Genomic DNA, 25,050 nt, shown 5'->3' on the forward strand with positions numbered 1-25,050 from the left:
AATAAATAGACGGGTATAATATTTTTGTGTAATATAAGAAGGAGAAAAGAAAATATTCTGTAAAAGATTTTTTTTCCCTCTCTGTTGCAACAAATTTTAATTAAAAAATACGCCGAGCCTTCTTTATACACCGGGGGATACGTTCCGCGCAGTACCGACCAAGAAAAGGATAACTTATCTTCGGCCGGCGAGGTGGTGGATCGCCCCACTACTTTTCGTTTGAAATAAAACAATACTTATCTTTTTTGGGTGATGCCATGGAAGTTTTTTAACCTGCGTTAGAGGAGGAATACACTCCCCCTGATTGCAGAAGGGCTGTTGTTATGCCTCTGTACAAGGGAAAAGGCTCTAGGTTAGATTGCGAAAACTCTAGAGCTATCAGCCTGTTAAGCGCTATTGGAAAGATATATGATAGGTGCCCTAAGGTGCGGAAAAACAATGTATGATAGGTGCCCTAATGTCGAAATTAGAGCAGAATGCAAGGCTGAGTTAAGCATTATCGACAAAATTAAGAAAGGTCTTTTGCGATGGTTCGGTCATGTGGAGCGAATGAATGATGAAAGAACGGCTAAAAAGATTTATGATGCGAATGTGTCTGGTTGTAGAAGTCGAGGAAGGCCGAGAAAGACATGGCATGATCAAGTACAACAAATTCTTGAAAGTGGTCATGTGAAAAGTCGGAATAATCGACGTGCGTGCATGAGAAGATGTATGAATGTGAAGGAAGCAAAGGAAATGTGCCAGGACAGAGTGGTGTGGCGTTCTATCCTCTCTGCCTACCCCTCTGGGGAAATGGCGTGATGGTTAGTTAGTTAGTTAGTTAGGAAAGATATACAGTGAAACCCCTTTTTTGACCCAGAATTTATTAAAAAAATCAATCTCAAATTTAGATAAATTATTGTATTTTCTTAAAAGTTTAGAGGCCATACACATACGCCAATGTTTTTTCAGCACCCTTTTTGTCGGCCGATTTCGGAATGGCTTTCAGATCCCTCTGCAAATTTTCTCTCACCGTCTTGATCGAGTCGAAACGCTTAGCCGCAAAGTGGTGATTTGAGTTTAGAACTGGAAAACGGATCATTCAACGTTTGGAAGACACGATGCGATTGCGAATCTTTCATAGCCGTATCCTGCTGAAAACACGCGTGGACATTTCGACGGAGCCGGCTCCGCAATGCCTTGGTAGATAGAGATAGTAGAAAAATTAAGCGAGCCGTCTCCATACGTACCGATTATGATAGCGTTTGTTATTATCTTTCACTGACAAATCGAGGTAAGTTAGTGTGGAACAAATGGATGGACACATTTGAGGCGTGTTAAAACAAAGACTGCACTCTCCACAATTGGCCTCGTATGAATCCGATACGGCGATGGATAGAGTAATGAAAATGATGTTGTCGACTGCAAAGGTACAGAACTAAAACCAGAATAATTTATTATTTAAAATAAATCAGTAATTTACCCATTAATTACAATGAAATATGCTGGTGGTTTAACTTAAGCTGGCGCGTTCAGAAAACTCACACTAACGCATTTAAAATCTACAGGATGTTGATTAAAAAAAATGTTTAATTTTAACCAAATGCGCTATCTTTCTTTAAAATTCGGTGTTGGATTAGAAGGTTGTGTATATGAAAAAAAATTACAATGGGTCAAGAAAATGTAATATTAATTTAATAAACTACTTTGATTCATTATTTTATATTTTTCAAATATTTTTTTTAAATGTTGTATTTTACTCATTATAGTTCTTCCAAGAACATGGGGCAATTTAAATTTGAAAATAAAAATAGATTGTTTTAAGTATATAAAAAACATGATTTATTGTTTGTCAATAAGTTTGTATAAATATTTTCTCCGACATTATTTGAACTGTGTATTTTAATTACATTGTATTAATTATTAGTATGAGGAACACAAAATATTAAATAAAAAACATTTAAAAATAAATACTCGTAAATATATATTTTCTTGAGTAATTGTTTTTTTTCCACTCTAATCCAAAAGAGATTTTTAATAACATTTAATATAACAATATATATTTTTTATGATTTACCCAAATATTAAATTTTGAGGGCCATTTTCAACGAGTTGTACATAACTCACTATTAGAAAACGGGAATCAAGTTGGGGTAGAGTGGGATTCGAACCACGGACCTCTGAGCCGCAAGTCCGAAACACTAGCCACGGGACCACAACTCGATTCAAATATATAACATCAAGATTTTTAAAACCAGTATTCTGTACATTGTGTAAATTTTGCAAAAGCACCATCACTACGTAATCGACCTATTCATGATTCGATTAAATGAAAATACCTACATATTTATAAAGCAGTGTTTTTAGTCCATAACTACAAATCGTACATATTATTATATTTTTACTATTTAGTTTTTTTATTTAATTTTTACTATCCCGTGTATATTGTACAACCATATCATTAGCAACTAATAAAGCAATAGTTGTCTATGTCGTGCTCATAAGCGCGTCTGAGCGTGAGAGATTATTTTCATAATGCGTATGCCGTGCGATGTCATACCGTGGGCTTATTCACGGATACTATACGATGCGTATGTGTAAGTATAGCGCACGCGCCAGCTTGTAAAAATCCACCAGCACTCAGAGAGTAACTTCTGGCAACAATAGGGAAGTTTAACTTTTTATTTAAGAAGGTAAACGTGAACAGAGAACATGAAAGGAAAAATAATGATACCCACTAAATCGCGAAACCGGCTCGTTAGCCGGTATCTTATTTTTTCCCTTACAAAGAAAAACGTTACGGAAATTATATAAATTTAAACAAACAAACAAAACATCACGCCGTTTCCCCGTAAGGGTAGGCAGAGAGGATAGAACGCCACAACACTCTATCTTTGCATACATATCTCGCTTCCTCTACATTCATACATCTTCTCATGCACGCGCGCCGATCATTCCGACTTTTGACATGTCCATCTTTAAGTATTTGTTGGATTCGGTCATGCCATGTCTCTCTCGGTCTTCCTCTATTTCTGCATCCGTCAACATTCGCATTGTAAATATTCTCAGCCGTTCTCTCGCCGTCCATTCGTTCTACGTGTCCGGACCGGCGCAGAGCTCCTTTCTCGATTTTGTCGATAATGCTCGTCTCGGCCTTACATAATGTACGGATCTCAACATTTGTGCATCTATCGTGCATAGTTTTACCGCACGTTCGCCTGAGAGATCGCATTTCGACAGCATTCAGCTATAAAAAAACAGTAATATAAACATTATGAAGAACTAAAACCACACGTATTTTTTACACAAAATTGAAATAGATGATTGTCAACATAAAATAATAATCAATATAAAGTCTTGTTTTATTTTAGCCATTTGATTATTTTTTTCTTAAAAGTTTTGTCAACATTTTCTTTTACGATCCGCTTGGGAATCCTATTGAAAATTTGAGTAATCATATAATGAAGTGTTTTGGCCGTACAAAAAAATAAATAAAATGTAAATACAGCGGTGCCTCACACAACGAACTTAATTCGTTCCAGGAGCAAGTTCGTTATGCGAAAAGTTCGTTATGTGAAACGCGTTTTCCCATAACAATACATGTTAAAAAAAATAATTCGTTCTGCAGCGTAAAATATGGTAAGATGACATAAAAAAAGATAATTTTTTTGTTATTATTTTTATTTAGATACATCTAAAAACATGATGAAAAAAACACACATTTTTTAATTTTAAGAAATAATCGAATCTTGCCCATCTTCATCCATTTTCCGCTTTTTGGCCGATGGTGCAGTGAAAAACCTGTCCAAAGTCGTTTGTTTCTCTCTTTTCTTCAACATCTGCCGGAAATAACGGACAAGAGTATCGTAGTACAGGTCGTTGATCCTGTTTGCTTCAGCGGAATCCGGATAGTGGGCATCGGTAAACTCCTGAACTGCTTTCCATTTGACCAGGATGTTCTTGATGTCAGCAGTTGGAATCGGTTGATTGTTTGATTGTTGCTCCTCGTTGTCAGATGACGCTTCCCTTTGAGCATTGTCCTGTTGTTGGGCCAGAAGTGTTTGGAGCTCTTCAGTTGTCAGCTCTTCTTTGTGTTCCTCAATAAGCTCCTCTACATCCTCTTCAACGATTGCTGCGACACGTGCGTAAGTTAAGCGTACTGCTCGGTGACTAACGACTGCCTGCGCGGAAGGATGCAATAAATCGGCAGTGATCGTGTGAAGTGGGCGACTTCGTTGTGTGAAGCGAAGTTCGTTGTATGAATCGTGAAATGAACGAAAAGGAAGTTCGTTGTGTGCAGCGTTCGCTGTGCGAGGCGTTCGTTATGCGAGGCACCACTGTATTATCAAATTCAAATAGGCATGACAATTAACGAATCTAATTAATGTCAATCCACTGTAATTTTACTGCGCTCTTTTTTTATTATTTTTTTTATTTAAATCTGCACTTAAATCGACCTCGGCAAATAAATGCTCGTCACAAGAGGCAAAATTGGCAGTTCACAACGGAGTCCTGGTCGCATCCCTGATGTATGGGAGCGAAGTATGGACTTGGAAAAACAGGGATGAAAGTAAGCTGAATGCTGTCGAAATGCGATCTCTCAGGCGAATGTGCGGTAAAACTATGTACGATAGATGCACAAATGTTGAGATCCGTACATTATGTAAGGCTGAGACGAGCATTATCGACAAAATCGAGAAAGGAGCTCTGCGCCGGTTTGGACACGTAGAACGAATGGACGGCGAGAGAACGGCTGAGAATATTTACAATGCGAATGTTGATGGATGCAGAAATAGAGGAAGACCGAGAAAGACATGGCATGACCGAATCCAACAAATACTTAAAGATGGACATGTCAAAAGTCGGAATAATCGGCGCGCGTGCATGAGAAGATGTACGAATGTAGAGGAAGCGAGATCTGTATGCAAAGATAGAGTGTTGTGGCGTTCTATCCTCTCTGCCTACCCTTACGGGGAAACGGCGTGATGGTTTGTTTGTTGTTTTGTTAAATCTTGAAGTAGGGCACACATATCATACATATTGTTATGTGTGTTCTTTAGATAAGGATGATAGTGTGAAATAGGTTGTTCTCCATGCTGCTGGTTAGTTTATTTGATAACTCTTGTAAAAATGAACAGACTTAACATATAAATATTCCTTTTTATTATTTAATTAGTTCCTAAACGATTCCAATACATCTTGGTATAAAATAAATAGTATTGTTCGTGTTCGCTTGTAAAGAATGTCGTATTTTTGTACTGTCCCGCGCTGTCGAAGCCGTTGCCGGAGCTAGGACGAGACAATATTGTCGTATCTATCGTATTGTCCGCATGTAAACGAAACTTTAAAAATGTCCAACTGTCCTTGCGGTCTCAGAAAAGTACCGAAACAACATTTATCGCGTATTACCCGAAACTAACACAGTCGAACGCCGTCTTTGTTTTAACATGCCTCGTTTCTTAACATATTCTCAAAATGAATACATAATTTGCCACGGTATGCGTGCGTGTATCACATGTTCTTCACGACATTACAGAATCATGGATCTGGGGCCTTATGCTGGACTCGTTCGTCTTTAGAATCGTATGCGACTTTCGTAATTTGACGAGTGGCAGTATTCGTGGACCACCCATACGAATGCAGTCGATTGAAAACCAATCGACTTTTTCTCGAGTGCCCCAAAGCACTCGACATTGACAATTGAATGCGACATCGTAATTTCAGCTGTCAAACTTCTTTCTTGTAACACTCGTCATTCAAACATGAATGCCGAGCGGGTATTTTTGATGTATTTTAACTTAAAACCTAACAAAAGAGCCAATATTTAATTTTTTTTTACCGTATTTTTCGGACCATACGATGCACTCGTCTTGAGGTCCGATGCGTCTTATCGTCCAAAACATTTTTTTTTTTCTAAAATTGAAAGACAAATTTTGGGGCGCGTCTTATCGTCCGCAAAATACGGTGAGAAAAAAATCTCCAATTTACGTATTGTGTTGGTGTGACTCCTACATAATTTAAATAAAAGTCAGCAGAGGGAAGAGTTGAGAAAATGTGGATGTTCAAACATAGGCAGAATGGTGAATGTTGCACAGTGGGTAAAGTGGCCACTTAAACCAGCCAATGACGGGCCATAAGCCCTGTAGATACCTAGACTCCCATATTCCCTTTTCAAAAATGTTTTCCCTCTCTGTTGCAACAAATTTAAATTTAAATAAAAATTGAAAATTGTTTTTTTATTAATTAAAAAAAAACCTTGATTGGGTCTTCTGTAAAGTTGGCCACACTTAGCTGAGGAATTTTCACATTTGCATCGTCGATCTGAAAAGCTGGTAAATTTAATTTCACAAACTGTTTAGTTTTACGATCTGTTAAATTTCAATTTGACGAGCTGTTAAATTCAATTTGACGAGCTGTTAAATTCAATTTGACAAGCTGTCAAATTCAATTTGACGAGCTGTTAAATTAAATTTGATGAGCTGTTAAATTCAAATTTAAAAACAAAGATAACAAAACGAAATTTAATAAAAATAGGTTATATATTAATATTTTTCTGTGCTTGGAATTGATGAGCTGCACTTGAAACGCAAAAATAACACATCACAAATTTTTCAGTTTTTTACGCAATCCTAAAATAAAATAAATTTTACCTCTAAACTCAAATGACATTTTCCCTCACCTCAAATCCCGCATTTTTTCTTTCCCCGCATGTTTGCACCACTTATAAATTACATATTTATTTTATTTTAAATTTGATTTGTTTTTAAAGTATGCATGTTTTTACATAATAAATTAATTAATTTAATGTATTTTTATAAAGAAAGCATAATAGTTTAAATGGATTGTTTAAATAATTCTGTGTCAGACCATCTTTATAAGGTTATATAAATTTTAAAACATCTCTGAACGGAATGTTAAAAAGATCTTTTAAAAGAATGTTTAAAAGATTTTTTAATGTATTTGTTAAAAAAAAAATCTTTGATGTAATTCTGTGTATGTTAAAAAAAAAACTTTCGATGTTTTCATTCGTGGCATTCTATCCTTTATGTACGTGTCGATAAGAGTCAAATTCTTTTAATTTATTTTTCATTTCTTCTACATCGGCATGTTTCATATATTTTCTAGCACACAAATTTCTCCCTCTTTAGTTTTTCCCAGCTTATTTCCTTTATAAACATTATTATTTTTCAAAATAATTCAGCGCTATTTTTTAAGCTATTTCGAGTCCAGTCGGATGAAGAATACAGTTATGTTTGTGAAATAGAACCAGAATCCAAAACGAGCGTTTTTAACCCGATGCCTAAAATGATAAATATCCCAAATAAGGAAATCGAGTTGGGATAAGTTGGCGCATTAGTCCTGGCAGGAGAGGTGTGAAATATTTTTTTTAAATGGTGGTTAACGCTGCAATATTTCACTATTTGAGGTTGGTTCGATTCTTGGGCTGGTATTCTGAATGCTCTCGCGGGGGTAAATAACACATTTCTAGCACGTAATTAACATACTAATTACGCACTAGCAGCGCGTTCTCTACCCCAGCGAGAGCGTTTAGAATCACGCTGCTGGCAGGGGTATGTTCACGTCCACTCTATCAGGAATCGAACCTAGGACCTCACAAATGAGGCAGATTTATCTCCACTCGATTTTATTACTCGGAATTTTTTCCTGAGAGCAGCCATTGAGTTAAAACACTCGTTTAGTGTTTTGGTTCTTTTTCACACTCAGGAATGTATTCTTCATCCGCTGGGACACAGACGATATAATGGAAAGCGCTGAATTTTCTTGCATCAAAATTTTTGACAATTTTGTTGCAAATGTCCACAATCTTTGATACTTTACAACCGACACAAAATTAAAATCGTCCCGTTCATTAAACAGGCGTCTCAAAGTAACTAATTTTGAGATAATCAGAAAACTAATATTTCAATGGTCCCTATGGTTAACTCAGACGGCGGGCTGCTTTAAAAGTACTGAGCCCAGTCGAGATCAATTCTAAATTAGCCTTGGAATGCATGCAGGCGCTTGATTGTGCAATAACATTGATTCGGATGTCTGGACATTCGAACATCGACAAAGTCAAATCGAACAAAAGCCGCGAGGCGAGACAGGCCCGATAGGCCCCGAGCCCCACTGCGGGTCGCCCGAATGTGCTCAGGTCACGGGCCGGGAAGCGGAGCGCAACGCTCTGGCAAAAGGTACCCGGTCAGCGCCGCGCGAAGAACTGACGGAAGGGACTCGCGAAGGTTCGCTTTCGACCTAATAAATCTCGGCTGATATCGGGCGAGTGTTATCACTATAGTCCTTGAAATATAGCAATATTTTGAGTTTGTCCAAATTTTTGTAGACAAGGACTGGATTCAACTCCCCGGGGAGCTGTTTATATTAACATATTACAACAGAGATGAAGAACATTTAAGAGAAGGTAATATAGAAGTCTAGGCATCTACAGGATATAGATGTTCAAATATAGGCAGAATGGTGAATGTTACGCAGTGTGTAAAGTGGCCACTTAAACCAGCCATTGACAGGTCATAAGCCCTGTAGATGCCTAGACTTCTATATTACCTTTTCTTAAATGTTCTTCATCTCTGTTGTTACTTGAAATATAGCTTGATTAGAATGACAGCTGACAGCAAAAGTGACGACATAACTTTGTAGTAACTTCTAAGGAGTGATTTATATTGACACACGAAAATTCATTAGTGTCTGGCGTGTTAATTAATTTTTTTAATACAATGCTTGACATATAAATCAACATAATTATACAAAATAAGCTTTAAAACTAAAATAAACCTAATTATTAACGACGTTCTTACAAGATTACATCATTTTGCAAAAACGTTAGAGATGGGACAAATTGGTCAATGTAAATTGATCGAATAAAAAAATAATTCATTAGATGTTGTTCATGGAAAAAGTATAAATGTCTTATTTTTTGGTAAATAATCAATAAAACACACTATAAAAGGCTTGTTTTTGCATTTTTATATCAATTTTCGGAAACAGAGTTTCACGTTTGCGTGAAAAAACTGATAAAATGGATTTGATCGGTACATGGTCAGTGCTCAGTACTTCCCCACCACCAGTCGCATTAGTTTGGCAGCTGTCACTCTTTTTAAGGACTATAGAACTCGCCCGGGGCACTGCAGATTGATCAAACGTCGCACTAGAATGAACCTTTCCCAAGCTTCTAGGTGTATGTGATGTTTTACGTCATAAATCTGTGTCGTCTACAATCTGTATTGAATGCCGCAGCGAGACTTATTTTCGGAATCTCTAAGTTCAGTCATATCACTCCACTACTTCGGGAACTACACTGGCTACGTTTTCCACAGAGGGTCGAATACAAACTCTGTTGGCTTATGTATAAGTCGCTGCACAACTCGGCTCCGGAATATCTAAGGGAACTATGCATTCCAGATGAACTAGCTGACAGGCGTCTCACGCTTAGATCAGCTACGTTTACGGCGAGAGGAAAAGTTATTATACCTCTACGCAAACAGCGCACTAAATTTGGTGAGCGCGCATTTGCGGTCGCAGGCCCTATGGCATGGAAAACAGCCTCGCACCTCCCAGCGGAGGTGCGAGGCTGTGAAAGTGAAGTGATGTTTCGGAAAAAACTTAAAACCCACTTGTTCTCTAAATCATTTGAATAAATCCGTAGCACGTGACAACAAAATAAATTATTTTAATTAAATTACAAATTTAAAAGCTTCAATTAAATTAACTTAACAATAGAATCACCATGCAAAGCGCCCTTGAGGTATTTTATTACGAAAATGGCGCTATATAAGTTATCCACAATAAATAAATAAAGGAAGCCGTATTCTCGGGCGACCGCCGATTAAACCCGAGGATGTCAAAGACCTCACCCCCATCCGGGCTCGGAGGGGGAGATTCAGCAAAAGCAACTCTCGTCTTCCACACAGTAGCCGGGCTCTTTATAGACCCGCCACAATAGATCTTCACAGGTCTCGGTGATGTCGGAAGCTTGCAGATTGCGGGCAGTCTTTAACTGCAGACATTTGGCTAACAGTGTCGGCCATGAGGCTGTTCGCTAATCCCTGGTAGATACACATGTCCGTGTAGTTACCGAGGGATGACACCTATCATTCCGTAGGACCATATAATTTAAAATATTGATTATATTTTCAATACATTATTCCTGATTTGTGAAATCTCGTCCTTGTAATGAACGGGACGATAGATGTTTATAATATTGTACGACGTTCCAAGCACACTTGAATATTTTTTAGCCTCCCATATTGTATTTGAGATGTCTATAGTGTATGGGTCACTTTATTCAATCTACGCTACAAATGTTTCGATAAAGTGATTATCTTACTAAGCCAACATTCAAACGATCATCGGTTCGATTCCTAAAGGGGCAATCGACCGTGAGACCGGCGTCCCGGGCGTCATTAGACGAGGAAGCTGATAGTGAAGCGAGATTATTTTCCCAATATAAAATGGCTTTGTTGAGAAAATCCTCTATTAAGATGATAAATAAAATAAAAATACTCTAAAGTCAGCAAACAGAAGCTATCATTTATATACGTCACTTTAAATTTTGTGAATCGAAGTCATACTTGATAAAATTTACTATAAACTTGCTAAATTAAAGCTTATCCTCTATAAAAATCATTCTGAAGTTAGGCAACCAAAGCTATCTTCTTTTAAAATCACTCACACTCGTATGTTAATTAAAGCTACCCTCTAAAAATCAACTTTGAGTTTAATTAACTGGCTATCTTCTAAAAAACACTCTAAAGTTGGCGAACCAAAGCTATTCTCTATAAAGAAGTCTTCTTTTAAAATCACTCTCACTCGTAAGTTAACTAAAGCTACCCTCTAAAAATCACTTTTAAGTTTAATCAACGGGCTATCCTCTAAAAAACACTCTAAAGTTGGCGAGCCAAAGCTATCCTCTATAAAGAATCGCTCTAAAGTCAGTAGATGAAGCTTTGCTGTAAAAAATCACTCTTCAAGTTAGCAAATTAAAGCTACGAGCGAACGACGCGACCCTCGCGACATCTCATCTCCGGTATGGGGGGCGGCGAAGGCTCGAGTGAGTGCCGGACGCAGCGGTAACGCAGTGGCTTTGTGTCGCCGGCAGTGGGTGTCGGACGGCTCCCCGGCGCACGCGACGGGCACCCCCGTGCGGATAGAGGGCGCCCTGCAGTTCGTGCCCAAGAACACGAACCCCAAGGAGTTCAAGCAGCTACAGCAGCAGGTGAGAATCTATCAGTTCATCTAACTCGACGCAATCCACTGCATAGCTGGTCTGGATTTATTTACGAGGGTTGATTGAAATGCTTCTGTTTAATTTTTTTGTATTTTATTTTTTTATTATTATTAACGACGTTCCTACAAGGTTACATCATTTTGCAAAAATGTTCGAGATGGGACAAATTGATCAATGTGAATTGATCGAATAAAAAAATAATTCAAATGATGTTGTTCATGAAAAAAAGTATAAATGTCTTTTTTTTGGTCTTGGTCTTAAACACACTATAATAGGCTTGTTTTTGCATTTTTATATCAATTTTCGGAAACAGAGTTTTAAGTTTGCATGAACAAACTGATAAAATGACATTAGTTTGACAGCTGTAATCGAGCTATATTTTAAGTACTATAGATTCATCATGATTTCTATGTGCTCATTGTTCATTGTATATCAACTCGTTTGAAATAGATCAAGGACTACAGAAGAGCAGATAAACTCAGCGCCGGACCGCAGTCACACATTCTAGAGGGGATCACGTGGGACGAAGCCAGCAAGGTAATTTATTTCAATTATTACAGAAATTCACATCGAATTCTAGAGAGTTAAACGGCATAGCCAAAATATAATTTGATATCTATTAAAACAATGAGAGTAGGTTGAATGCTGTCGAAATGCGATCCCTCAGGCGAATGTGTGGTAAAAGGATGTATTTTATTCATTTAACTTTTTGTACATAATGTTATTTGTACATTGGCAGGCTTATTGCCAAACGGCAATTTCTTCCAACCAACCAATTAAATAAAAGTTTTATTTTTATAATTCAAGTTACAGAACATATTCAATAGAAAAAAATATTAAAAAGCTAAAGATATATATAAAAATAGAAATAAACGTATTTGTTTATAAATTGCCTTAAATCAAAACTATTACTTAATGGGGAAAAGGAAAAAAGAGGAAAAAGGCAATGAGAGGTTTTTTTTATTTTTATTTTAATAGTAAAATTATACATTTTTACAATTTGAAAAAAAATAAAAAATATTTTTACTAAAACTAAAATCCCACCAAGCCACTTTCCGTAGCTTGTTGGTGAAGATTATATTTATACTAACTTAATAATATTATTTGCATTTATAAAAACAATGAATAACAGATAAAAATTAACAGCCGGAAAGATCAGAATAAACATGTTTATACAAATAATAATATATAAATTTATTTTTTGAATACAAGAAAATATATGAAAAATTAAAATATTTACACCTAAGCTACTATTCATATATAAACTCTTGATCGAGTAGTCTTTGCTCTTGTTCAATGTGAGTTAAATTTAAGTTCTTTTGGTAATACATTAAAAATTCTAGGTACTAAATATTTAAGGAAGAGAACAGAGATTTTTCTTCAGACGTGGATTAAACAGAGATACTGTAGTTTCATCTCTGATGATGGATGGGAGATGACTCCACACCCCAGCCGCATGGACACTATATGAGTTAGAGAAGAAAGAGGAATTGTGGATGGGTATTAAGAGAGTGCCTTGAGTATTAGAACGAAGAGGTTAACCATAAACTGATAAGCGTTGACGGAGGTATATAGGAGCGTTAGGATTATGAAATACATTGATCAGAAGTGAGAGGGAGTGATATATAGTCTCTCCGCTGTCTAATTTTAGGTATGTATGATAGGTGCACAAATATCGAGGTCCGTGAACTGTGCAAGGCTAAGACGTGCATTATCGACAGAATCAAGAAGGGGTGCTGCGTCGGTTTGGACATGCGGAGCGAATGGAGAGCGAAAGAACGGCTAAAAGGATCTACGATGCGAATGTTGATGGATGCAGAACACGAGGAAGACCGAGAAAGACATGGCGCGATCGAGTCCATCAAATACTTGAGATGGACATGTCAAAAGTAGGAATAATCAGCGTGCGTGCATGAGATGTATGAATGTAGAGGAAGCGAGGTCTGTATGCCGAGATTGATTGATTGATCATGTTTTCATATCTGTACTTTAGATAACTATCCATTTATATGCTAACACCTTAGATGAGTGGAATAAAAAATAAAAATAAAGAATAAATAAAAAAAATTTAAAAAACAAGTTTAAAAAAATAAACAATCCCTGCTCTATGTTTCGCTGATTAATTTGTTTATTTTTGTTTAAATTCTATGACATTGTGAACAATATTCTGTGTTTACTATATTAGTTTTATATCACTCGTCGATGGAAGGATTGCTCTCCCGAAACTGTAGTAGTGTTCTTGTAAAAGAATTTTAAAAATTTAACACTAATAACAAAGTTTTATTTTCATAATAAATTTTTTATAACTTGTTGAAAATGGCCCTCAAAATTAAATATTTGGGTAAATCATAAAAAGGCAAATATTTAATTTTTTTTTTTTTTAATGTGATGTTGTATTCGTTCCAGGTACAGGACGCGTCCGCGACGCGGACAGGCGATCACGTGGTGCTGATGGGCGCCGCGTCCAAGGGGATCATCCAGCGCGGCCACCAGCACAACGCGGCCGTGTACAAAGCGCCGTACGCCACCAACCCGTTCGGCGCCGTCACTGACACCGAGATCGACGAGTACAAGCGCACGGTGGAGCGGAAGGCGCGCGGAGAGTGTGAGTACGCGTCGTTGTTCAATATTCAACCTCTCTGTCGACAGCCGACTCCAGCCTGCCAACGAGGAAGTCCGGTGATTTTTTTTATTTGTGAATCAACTATCAAACTACTCTTGTTCTGAAGAATGGGAGGGAGTCAGTGCTGTATGAGCTCAACTTATATATTCCCTTTTCCAAAATGTTTTCCCTCTCTGTTGCAACAAATTTAGATCTAAACAACTCCCTAGGGAGGAAATCCAACCAGTCTGCAAACGTTTGGTCACACTCGAAACATCATTCCTCTAGAATTTATCATTGATATTATTAATTTCAAATAATTTATTATTTGCAGACGACACAGACTATTCAGAATCGGAGGCGCTGAGCGGGGCGCAGATCATGTCTCCTTCAGAAGCGGAAGACGAATCACGCACAGGTACGCACGTCGCTGTCTCAAAGCAGACTGAGAACTCATTTAGAGAAGGACGCATGAAAAGAATTGAAGAAAAAACGTATTGATAGAATTGGATCAAATACATTCATAATTAACTATAACAATGGTAGATGCCTGTAGATAGTTCTTCATCTCCGTTGTAATATGTTAATATAAACAGCTTCCCAGGGAGTTGAATCCAGTTCTTGTCTACAAAAATTTGGACAAACTTAAAATATTGTTGATAAATCCACCTGGTCCATGAAGAAGTATAGAAATTTAAAAAATTACATTTTCAGGCGTCGCCTAGTATGTAGGTGAAATAATTCAATTAGATTAATCTCACCCGCATAAATAAAGGTTTCAGCCCTTTAACTTCACAAACATCAACAGATGAAAGAATTGAAGGCATATAATCGCATTGAATCAGTCCAACATTGCTTGCTTCGAAAAATAGCGTGGATGTTTGGACTAGAGAGAGATAATTATTCTTATGCCGAAATAGAGTCAATGTTCAATATTTCTGTTCTACAAAAACGTAGAACTAATATTAACTCCATATATATGTTCGGCATACTAAATGGTATAATCGATGTTCCATCATTACTGGGACAAGTAAAATTTCATATTCCGACTCGTAGATTGAGAATCAATGAAGTACTGTTCATCAATCAGCATAGAACAAACTATGGCCTTAATTCTCCAATCCGTCTTTGTTGTATTGTTAACTCGAGACAAGATCTGGACTTTTTGGTTGAAGTTTACAAGGATTTAAACGAGTACTAAATAAAAAGTCCAGATCTTATCTCGATGTCCCTTATGTTTGTCAATGCTTTTTTTCTTTTTTTTAAATGTTTTAAACTATTCTTTTATTGTAATATTTAAACCTTATAAATTGTATACATGGACAATGTCCGTTAATAAATAAATATGGGCTGAATGGTGAATGTTACACGGTGTGTAAAGTGGCCACTTAAACCAGCCATTGACAGATCATAAGCCCTGTAGATGCCTTGACTTCTTAACTTCTCTTAAATGTTCTTCATCTCTAATTTCTTCTCTCTTTCTTTAATTTCTTCTCTCTTTAATTACTTTATTATATATGTTAATAAAATCAATATATTGCTGCTTTTACTATAATGTTTCATTAATTTTGAAGATGTTTTTAAATTGACCTAAATTTAAATTTACTGTCTTATATTTCACTTAAAGATTCTTCTCATCGTTTCTTTGAATCCCTTAAAATAAATATGTGTTTATGTTTTTCCTTTTTTAAAAAAATGTTTTTACTATTTTATTTTATTTTTACATCTGAGCATGTTTTTCATTCTTTTTTTCCATTCTTAATTTTTAATTACTCTTACAAATTTTCTTCATTTTTAATATTATTTCCATTTGTAAATACTCACTACAAACTACAAACCTTAAAATATATTTTTTTCACTTAAATTTTAATTTTTAAACAACTTTCTTTTATGTTTTCTTTTTCCTTCTCTTTTTTATGCTTTCATAATTAACCTTACATATAATTGCTTTTTAATATGGAAACTTCACTGGTCCATTAGAATTAAGTCTAATTGTGTAAAATATTAAACTTTGTAACTGTACTGTATGTTTTCTGAATAAAAGAAAATAAAAAAAAATAATAAAAAATAAAAATCTCTGTTGATATATGTTAATATAAACAGCTCCCCAGGGAGTTGAATCCAGTTCTTGTGTACAAAATATTGTTGACAATAAACTGTCTTTAAAATTACGGCTTAAATTACAAATTCCTCTAACAAAAAAGATGGTACAATGATAGAGATTAATTTCTCTCTTTTGAGCTGTCAGTTTTCAATGCGGATTGCAAATTTCTCCTACATTAATTGTGGAAAAAAAATACATAGAATTGGATGAAAATGTTCTAAAATATTCAATTCAACTTCGGACTTTAAAAAATAATACATAGATCGATGTAATTTCGGGGTTTCATCGAAGTTTGAATCGCAATATTTCATTGGTTGATCACCTCGCCTTCGCGTGGACAGGTGATCGAGATACGCTACATTTGGCGTACCGACCGAGTGCCCCGCACACCGATGGCGAAAGCAGATTGAAAAATATCCCTTTTTTTCTTCCAGAAGCACGAGTTTTGAGAATAGAGACGAAGCACGCTCCGAAACCGAGCCAACCGGAGGTCGTTCTAAGCGACGGTAAGTCTTTGAACTATCATATGCCAAGTTGCGGGCCCAATCATCCTTGCGGAGATGTCTCGTACTCCGCAGATGGGGCGGTTTACAGGTGAAAAAATGACAATAGACAGATGATAATAGACAGTACAGTGCGTTCAAATGTTTAGTAAACTAATGTTAATGCCACCTATGTGACGCTGATTATCCTCTACGGGTGGGAATCTTAGCCTCACCAGGGCCCAAAACAGCAAATACTTAGGAGTTTTTAAGACACGTGTCTCGGAAGTAATAAGAGAACGGACGCAGCAAGACGACTGTCACTTAGCGGAGGCGATACGGTCTGCTGGGCCATTGCAGATGCCTCCCGAGAGCCTCAACCACGCTCGCCTACTTTACGGGGCATCGGGTTCTCGAAGTCCCGGTCGTTCGCCGCTCACTGTATATCGGCGGAACGCGAACCTGACTTGGGAGGATACACAGGAGCTGGCAGCCGACAGACGTACTTTGTGCGCACCATTTGCTCCGACTAGGGAGCCGACGTGGAATGGTTACGGTGTTGATGTCCTTGTCCGACCATCGAAGAATACATCTCTGTGTGAAATAGATCCCGTGGGGCAGAGGTTTATTAAAGATTTGAATGAACTGTACCGGATTTAACACCCTTAGGCAATTGATATTGATAGATTTTACAACAGAGATTGAAACATTAATTTTTGGGCGCTTACAGAGCTTGTGACCTGTTGTTCCCTGGTTAAAGTAGCGACTTGTAAAACAGCGAGATGTTGAAGAATTCTGGGTGTGCGGTGATTTACAAAATGTTGAAATGGGCATATGGATGCCACATTGTATGTCGTATACACCTTCCGAGAACCTTAACCACGCTCGGTCTCCCAGTTATTAATGTCCATTCGACTCGGGGATGACGCACGCGAGTTGACCGTCGGCAAATCTGTTGTTGTTCTACGACACAGTCGAAATGATACAGCAGACGCAGCGACGACTGTCTTAAAGTGTCGGTCATATATTGCTTACGCCTCTACCTGTTATTAATGCCCATCAGGCTCGGTGAGGACGCATGTGACAGATAGACCTGGAAAATCCCTGCACATGCCATATGCTCCGTCTCGAGAGCTGACATGGATCGAGTAAGTACGGTACACGCCGTGTAACATCCACCATTTTGCCCGTGTTCAGACGTCTATATTTCTTCTCGAAATGGGAAATTGTTCCTCTCTGTTGAAAAATCTATCAATTTATTTTATCTAGTGCATGTTTTAGAAAGAATACTGTCGACGCATACAATCAAAGTACGCTGGTATTTTACGCATGCGAATGTTTTTCGATTTTATTTTCGCCGCACTTTGGAATGTTTTTGATTTGTTTTATTATTTATTTTGTTTTTTTGTTTTCTTTTTCATTAATTTTTAGTCAACACCGATTTGATGAACATGGAACGAGCAATGGCCGAGAATCACTCCTTCAGAGGTATTTACAACTCAGTCGAATAAACAGACAAACTATTTATTTCATCACGTCCGTGCGAAAGTTGCGAATCTGCTATTAGCGCGCTGTATTGCGTGCTAACATAATTTGTGTCCATTTATTTCCAAATTTAAAAATAACCGCCTAAAATATGATAAAGGTCGTGAGAAAGAAAATAAAAAAACATAAATTAGATGAAAAACAATATTTTTTAAAGGTATTTCTGTTAAAAAATATACTTAAAAGTTCTACAAACAAACAAACAAAACAAACCATCACGCCGTTTCTCCGTAAGGGTAGGCAGAGAGGATAGAACGCCACAACACTCTATCTTTGCATACAGATCTCGCTTCCTCTACATTCATACATCTTCTCATGCACGCGCGCCGATCATTCCGACTTTTGACATGTCCATCTTTAAGTATCTGTTGGATTTGCTCATGCCATGTCTTTCTCGGTCTTCCTCTATTTCTGCATCCATCAACATTCGCATTGTAAATATTCTCAGCCGTTCTCTCGCTGTCCATTCGTTCTACGTGTCCGAACCGGCGCAGAGCTCCTTTCTTGATTTTGTCGATAATGCTTGTCTCGGCCTTACACAATGTACGGATCTCAACATTTGTGCATCTATCGTGCATAGTTTTACCACACATTCGCCTGAGAGATCGCATTTCGACAGCATTCAGCTTACTTTCATCCCTGTTTTTCCAAGTCCATAAAAGTTCTATGTAACTAAAATATAATTATTACTTTTAGACCGACAGATTACGCCATTTCAAATTTAGACTCAACTTAGGTATCTGGGATCTCAATAAAGACTAAGTATTGAACAATAATTTGAAGATAATAAATTGTACACGAAAGTGGCCGAAACAATTTTTGTTTTTTTTGTTTTTGAAAAGAAATACAAGCATTTTAAATTGCATACATTTTTGTGACATTTTCCTTTATTTCCATGTAAAATTATGCCTTTGTTAATGCTTTAAAAGAATATAAAATTATTGAAATGTTTTAGACTGTATTATGACTGTATATGGAATCATCTCCCATCCACCATCAAAGATGTTATCTCTGTTTAAATCACGTCTGAAGAAACATCTCCTTTCTCTTCCTTAATCTCTCCTCCTTTCCTTTTTCCTCTTTCCGCTTTTTTCCTTTTTCCCATTGAGTAATAGTTTTGATTTAAGGTAATTTATAAACAAATACGTTTATTTCTATTTTTATATATTTTTAACTTTTTAATCTTTTTTTTCTTCTATTGAATATGTTCTGTAACTTGAATGATAAAAATAACACTTTTATTTTATTGGTTGGTTGGAAGAAATTGCCATTTGGCAATAAGCCCGCCAATGTACAAATAACATTATGTACAAAAAGTTAAATAAATAGATACAACCTTTCTATCTTTTTTTAAAAAATAAGATAATTCTGGTTGTAATATTTAATTTAAAACACTATATTATTCACTTTTTTATGACATTCAGACCTGCTCTTATTGTTTTCGGTAAAATATTTCAAATTTTCAATAAATTTTGTTATTTTTAAGTATTACCGAAGGCATAATTTTACATAGAAATAAAGGAAAATGTCACAAAAATGTATGTGATTTAAAATGCTTGTATTTTTTTTCAAAAACAAAAAAATTAAATTTGGCCGCGGCCACTTTTATGTTAAATTTATGATCTTCAAATTATTGCAACAAATTTTAGTTCAATACTTAGTCTTTATTGAGATCCCAGATACCTAAGTTCAGTCCAAATTTGAAATGGCGTAATCTGCCGGTCTAAAAGTAATTATATTTTAGTTACTTAAAACTTTTAAGTACATTTTTTAACAGAAATACCTTTAAAAAATATTGTTTTTGTCTAATTTATGTTTTTTTTATATTTTTTATTATTTCGCAATAAAAAAAAAACTTTAGTTTTAAAATGGCAAAATCGTATGATTTCCTAATTTTGCGTTCGTTTTACCTGACTACAGCCTTAAGGTTCAATATAGTCATTTGTCTGCAGTAATATTGAAAGCCTTATTTCAGTATTACTACAGATAAGCTCTCCTTAGCAGATTTGTAACTTTCGCACGGACTCGAGTTTATTTGGTATCCACTTCTTTAAAACCAGCAGCGTATTATTACTGCCCTACAGGCGTACTGGTGTTCTAGAACAAGCTTTTTCAGTAGTGGTATACCGGAGGACTCCGATGTTTTTAGCATTAATAGAATCAGTAGCTCAATCACAAATAACTATCGACGTTACGCACGACACCTCGCCGTGTGTATAGATGAACTGTAAGTAGGGGTGGCTCTGTAGCTGCTGTAGTCCAACTATCTCGGATGAGATAGACTTCTCTGGCTGGTCGGCGGTGATATCCTCCAAGAAGGGCAGGCGGCGGAGTCGAAGGCGAAGAGGGCGTCATTCTAATAAAACACGCTTAGTCTTGATTTATACACACGATTCACGAAGCTTCAGCTGCCATCGAGGTCCAAGGATTTCTCGGCGCTCAGTCGAACATTTTTCCTCGTGCAGAAACCGCCCCCGTCTATGATGGGGCGCACACGGGGGCCGCTATGTTTGACGATGTTTTAAATGATCGGCACCTGCCGCCGTATTCTGCCTTTTTTGCCATACGAGCGGCGATGTCCGACACAGACATGCTAATAAGCGTCGCGATAACCATTTCTCACCATGGTTGTGTATCGTATTCGCGATCACAATGCAACATCCGTGAACACCTAATATTCAATGTCAACATATTTACGTTTCGCGACGTATAATCCTGCTGCGCAATCACATATTTGAATGTCACCGGTGTAAATATGGAAAATATTCCAAAACTGCTATTTTTATTTATTTATTTATTATTTATCACGCTATTTATTGCATTTAGTCGGCGGTTGGCGAGCCAAATGTCAAGAAAAGCAGTCGCCATAGTAATTGTTTGTAATATATTTTTCACTTTTTTGTATTAGATACTCCTTACTATTTTGCAAATGCAATATATTGTATTATTTTTTATAGTAAACACCGATTTTTCGCCAGTGAACTGTATTTATTTACGAGGAAAACATAAAACAAACAGACACGAGTGTTGACTTAGAGATTACACACGCGTTTACTTGTGACCGCGATAACTTAAGCATGTTCATTATTGTTCATTGTGATCGCTCAAACGCTTAGCATGTTTTTAAGCACGTCGATAGTTATTTGTGATTGAGCTACTGAATATACGAACAAAATGACATTCATATTTCAACAATGTTTGAGTATGTCCAAATGCTTGCGGACGGGCTGGATTTCCTCCCTAGGGAGTTCACATATAAATTTATTTCAACAGAGAGGTAAAACATTTTTGAAAAGGGGATATGGAAGTCTAGGCATTTACAGGGCCTATGACCTGTCATTGGGCGGTTTATGTGGCCAATTTACACACTGTGTAACATTCACCATTCTGCCCATGTTTCAACATCCACATTTCCTCAACCTTTCCTGAATTGTGTTGTTGAATTAACTACCTGGTAAAAGAAGAAGCATAAAAATTGGAAAATTGTTTTCAGGCGTTGCCCAGTAGGTGATTTGGTTCAGCCGGACGAATCTCATCCGCGTGATAAAGGTTTCAGCTCTTTTACTTCACAAGAAGTCGACAGATGGAAGAGTCGACGAAATGTGGATGTCGGAACATGGTCAGAATGGTGAATGTTACACAGTGTGTAAGGCGGCCACTTAAACCAGCCAATGACAGGTCTTAGGCCCTATTAATGCCTAGACTTCCATATCCCCTTCTTAATTTTTTTTCCCTCTCTGTTGAAATAAATTCATTACTCAATTTTGCAAAAAATGTGACTCCCAGCCTTTCAGCTTTGAGGTACAGATATTTGAAAAAATATTCAATAGAATTTTATTACAAAAAATTATCCGGCGTCATCTTGTATTAAACGTTTCAAAATGTTCCCCGTTTCCCGTAGATTTATTATTGTGTAGTTTACTAACAATTGCATGGTATTTTACTTTTGGTATGGGCGCTGCACTGCCCGGTCCACGGTGTGTTGATTACGCCTTCTCGCACAAGTGTTTTTGGTTGGGTTCACACTTTTGATATTGACACTGCCACAGTACTTTATGCACTCCAGATTTTAACTGCAGAGAGTGGTATCAAAGCATAAATTAATGTTTTAATAAGTGTTTACGAAGCTTTACTAAAAAAGGCTTCTAGTGGTCCTTTTTCACTATAGTCCTTGAAATAATATAGCTTTATTAAAGTGATAGCTGTCAAACTAACGTCACTTATGGGAAATTAATGATCACTGATCAAATCGATTTTATCCGTTTTTTCATGCAAACATGAAACTCTGTTTCCGAAAATTGATATAAAAACGCAAAAACAAGCCTTTTATAGTGCGCTTAAGACAATTATTCACCAAAAAATAAGACATTTATACTTATCGAATGAATTATTTTTTTATTCCATCAATTTACATTGATCAATTTGTCCATCTCTAACGTTTTTGCAAAATGATGTAACCTCGTAAGAACGTCGTTAATAATTGGGTTTATTTTAGTTTTAAAGCTGATTTTATACATTTACTTTGATTTATATGTCGAGCATTGTATTAAAAAAATAAATGAACACGCCAGATACTAATGATTTTTCGTGTGTCAATATAAATCACTTCTTAGACGTTACTACAAAGTTATGTTGTCACTTTTGCTGACAACTGTCATTCTAATAAAGCCTTATTTTAAGGACTATACCATATAATTTAAAAAAATTAAAATTAAAAAACAAATATTTTCTTTCTTACAATTTATCCGAGTATTTCAATTTTGGAGGCCATTTTCTTTCAACGAGCTGTTAATAACTCAAGTTGGGGTGGAGTGGGGTTCGAACCTCGGGCCTCTGATCCTCGAGTCCGCGGCGCCAGCCACTGGACCGCGACCCGACAGATCGGCCGTGTCGGGAATCGAACCTGAGACGCGTGGTAGGCGGAAGCGCTGACCGGCCGCATATTATCGTCCTACTCCTGTCCACGTCTGACACACAAATGCGGCGAATATTAATTATACGTCTCACGGAGGTAAAGTGATCAGCCTTACGCTTCAGCCGCCAGCCAGGAACATGAAATATTCCAGTGAAGAACGACCTTTCCCAAGAATCGAACCAGGGCCTCGAGCATCCTCAGCAGGATGTGAACTGCCGATTTTTGAGGTTGTTTGCACTGCTACGTTTCATTGTTCCCGGTGATCAAAATACGCCACATTCGGTTCGCCAATTCCGAGGAGAATGAGTATAATGATTTTCAACTTACCGGGCTGGAAAATGGGAATCAAGTTGTGTGGTAGATCGCTAGCTATTGTCGATTTCTTGCGCCAGTTGTGAACCAGTACGTGACGGATTCGGACGCGCCGTTTACCGACGACGAGGTGTTCGACAGCCGCGTGCAGGGCGTCGCGCTGTCCGAGCTGTCGGTTCCGGCGCGGGGAGTGTACGCCGACTCGACGCTCGTCGTGCGCCAGTACACCGTGCCGCAGCAGCAGCACGTGTGCGTCAAAGGTGCCGAGTTTAATTTCTCGTGGCAAATCGCCACACTGACCATTGTCCAATCGCTTCCCCGTCAAATATTTCAATATTTTCAATTACTCCCGTTTATTGTCTCTGCCCATTGCTTTCACTGTCAAATATGCTTGAGGCAATTATCTTTGCCCGATCGCTTCCACTGTCAAATACCGGTCTGATAGCTTCCCCTTCATAGGGAAATCGGTTTTAATCATATGCTTGTCATTTGTCTCCGATCCAATTTCTGTCCAATAGTCCCATTCTGTCCTCTGTCAAATATGCTCTTGTCAATTATTGTCTCAGTCTGAGTCTTTCCTTTGTCAAATATCTCAATCCTATCGCTTCCCCTCCCGATATTCTCGTGTCAATCGTCTCAGTCTGATTGCTTCCACCGTCCAATATCTCGGTCCTATCACTTCCCCTCCCAAATATGCTCGTGGCAATTGTCTCCGTAAATACTCGGTTTGATCGATTTCACAGTCGAATATATCCCATTCCGATTGCTTACCCTGTCGAATACATTCGTTGCAATTGTCCCGGACCGATTCCTCCATCGTCCTGCCGAATATGCTCGTGACAATTGCTTTCCTTGTCTTATAAAATCACTCTTCAGCCTCGATTTGCCCGATAATATTGTCGCATTTATGTCACCATTTGTCTTTGTCAAATTGCTCCGATTGTCTCATAAATATCTCGCATAATATACTGCTTCGCTTGACTATTGCTCCGACTGTCTTAAATTTGACTAATGAGTCATGATGATGAAGCATCGCTCCAACCGTTGAATCGCTCGGCGTCGACTCTACACAAACTTACAAATTACATAAAAATACTGTTAACAATAACAATAACGGGGATAGATTTTTTTTGTTTTGGAAAAGAGTAATTATGTTTACATTTACTTTAATGAGCACTTTGCACCCTGTGTAACATTCACCATTCTGCGCCGATCCGTGAGTCCGAGACACTAGCCACAGGACCACAACCCGATTCAATCTTCTTCATCATCTTTATATATATAATTCCTCTGTACGTGTGATGTCACCGAACTCCACCTAAACGGCTTAATCGATTTACATGCGGTTTTCAGAGAAATATAGATCTTTACACTGTGCGTGTTCGTAGATATTAAAATCTTAAATCTAATGTGTAAAAAAGAAGTAGAGAGCATAAATGTGTTATTCGTCAATCTACCAGGGTTGCATTCGAGGAGAATGCATTTACAAAAAAATTTAAAGATGTTGTTTTTGTGTATAAAAAAAGTTTGTTTTTGAATGTTTACAAGCAGCATTTGTTTTTTGTGGATCTCAATCAGATTCTTTCCTTAAATTCCTTATAATTTCTACCCATTTATTTATTTTAACTGGATTTTTGGTAACACTAATAATATTAAATTCAATAGTTTTTTTAAATCGTATCTTACATAAGTACACCCCTCTGTTTGTGAGTAAACCAGAGTTTGACATTTGCAAAAAGAATGCCATATTTATTTTATGTTTTGGAATTCAACCATAAACAAGTACCTACTTAAATTCAATATTTGAATATTAGCTATTTTTATTTTTGGAATTTAATCACAAACAAGTACCTAGGTACCAACTTA

The 25,050-nt window shown here is 37.1% G+C and overlaps 1 protein-coding gene across 1 annotated transcript in view; it reads left to right on the top strand.

Annotated features, from left to right (window-relative positions):
- The window catches only part of LOC148277770 (uncharacterized), a 50,887-nt gene that overhangs the window by 18,418 nt on the left and 7,419 nt on the right, over positions 1-25,050 (top strand). Inside the window, exons 4-10 of the mRNA XM_088232407.1 lie at positions 11,096-11,212; positions 11,675-11,761; positions 13,631-13,829; positions 14,161-14,244; positions 16,365-16,436; positions 17,844-17,900; positions 23,265-23,444. Coding sequence (XP_088088533.1) covers positions 11,096-11,212; positions 11,675-11,761; positions 13,631-13,829; positions 14,161-14,244; positions 16,365-16,436; positions 17,844-17,900; positions 23,265-23,444 — 796 coding nt within the window. The remainder of the gene's footprint in view (positions 1-11,095; positions 11,213-11,674; positions 11,762-13,630; positions 13,830-14,160; positions 14,245-16,364; positions 16,437-17,843; positions 17,901-23,264; positions 23,445-25,050) is intronic.

This window comes from Micrasema longulum, unplaced genomic scaffold, assembly GCF_059751315.1.
Source record: "Micrasema longulum isolate JH-2025_06_02 unplaced genomic scaffold, ASM5975131v1 h1tg000982l, whole genome shotgun sequence".
Classification (NCBI taxonomy): domain Eukaryota; kingdom Metazoa; phylum Arthropoda; class Insecta; order Trichoptera; family Brachycentridae; genus Micrasema; species Micrasema longulum.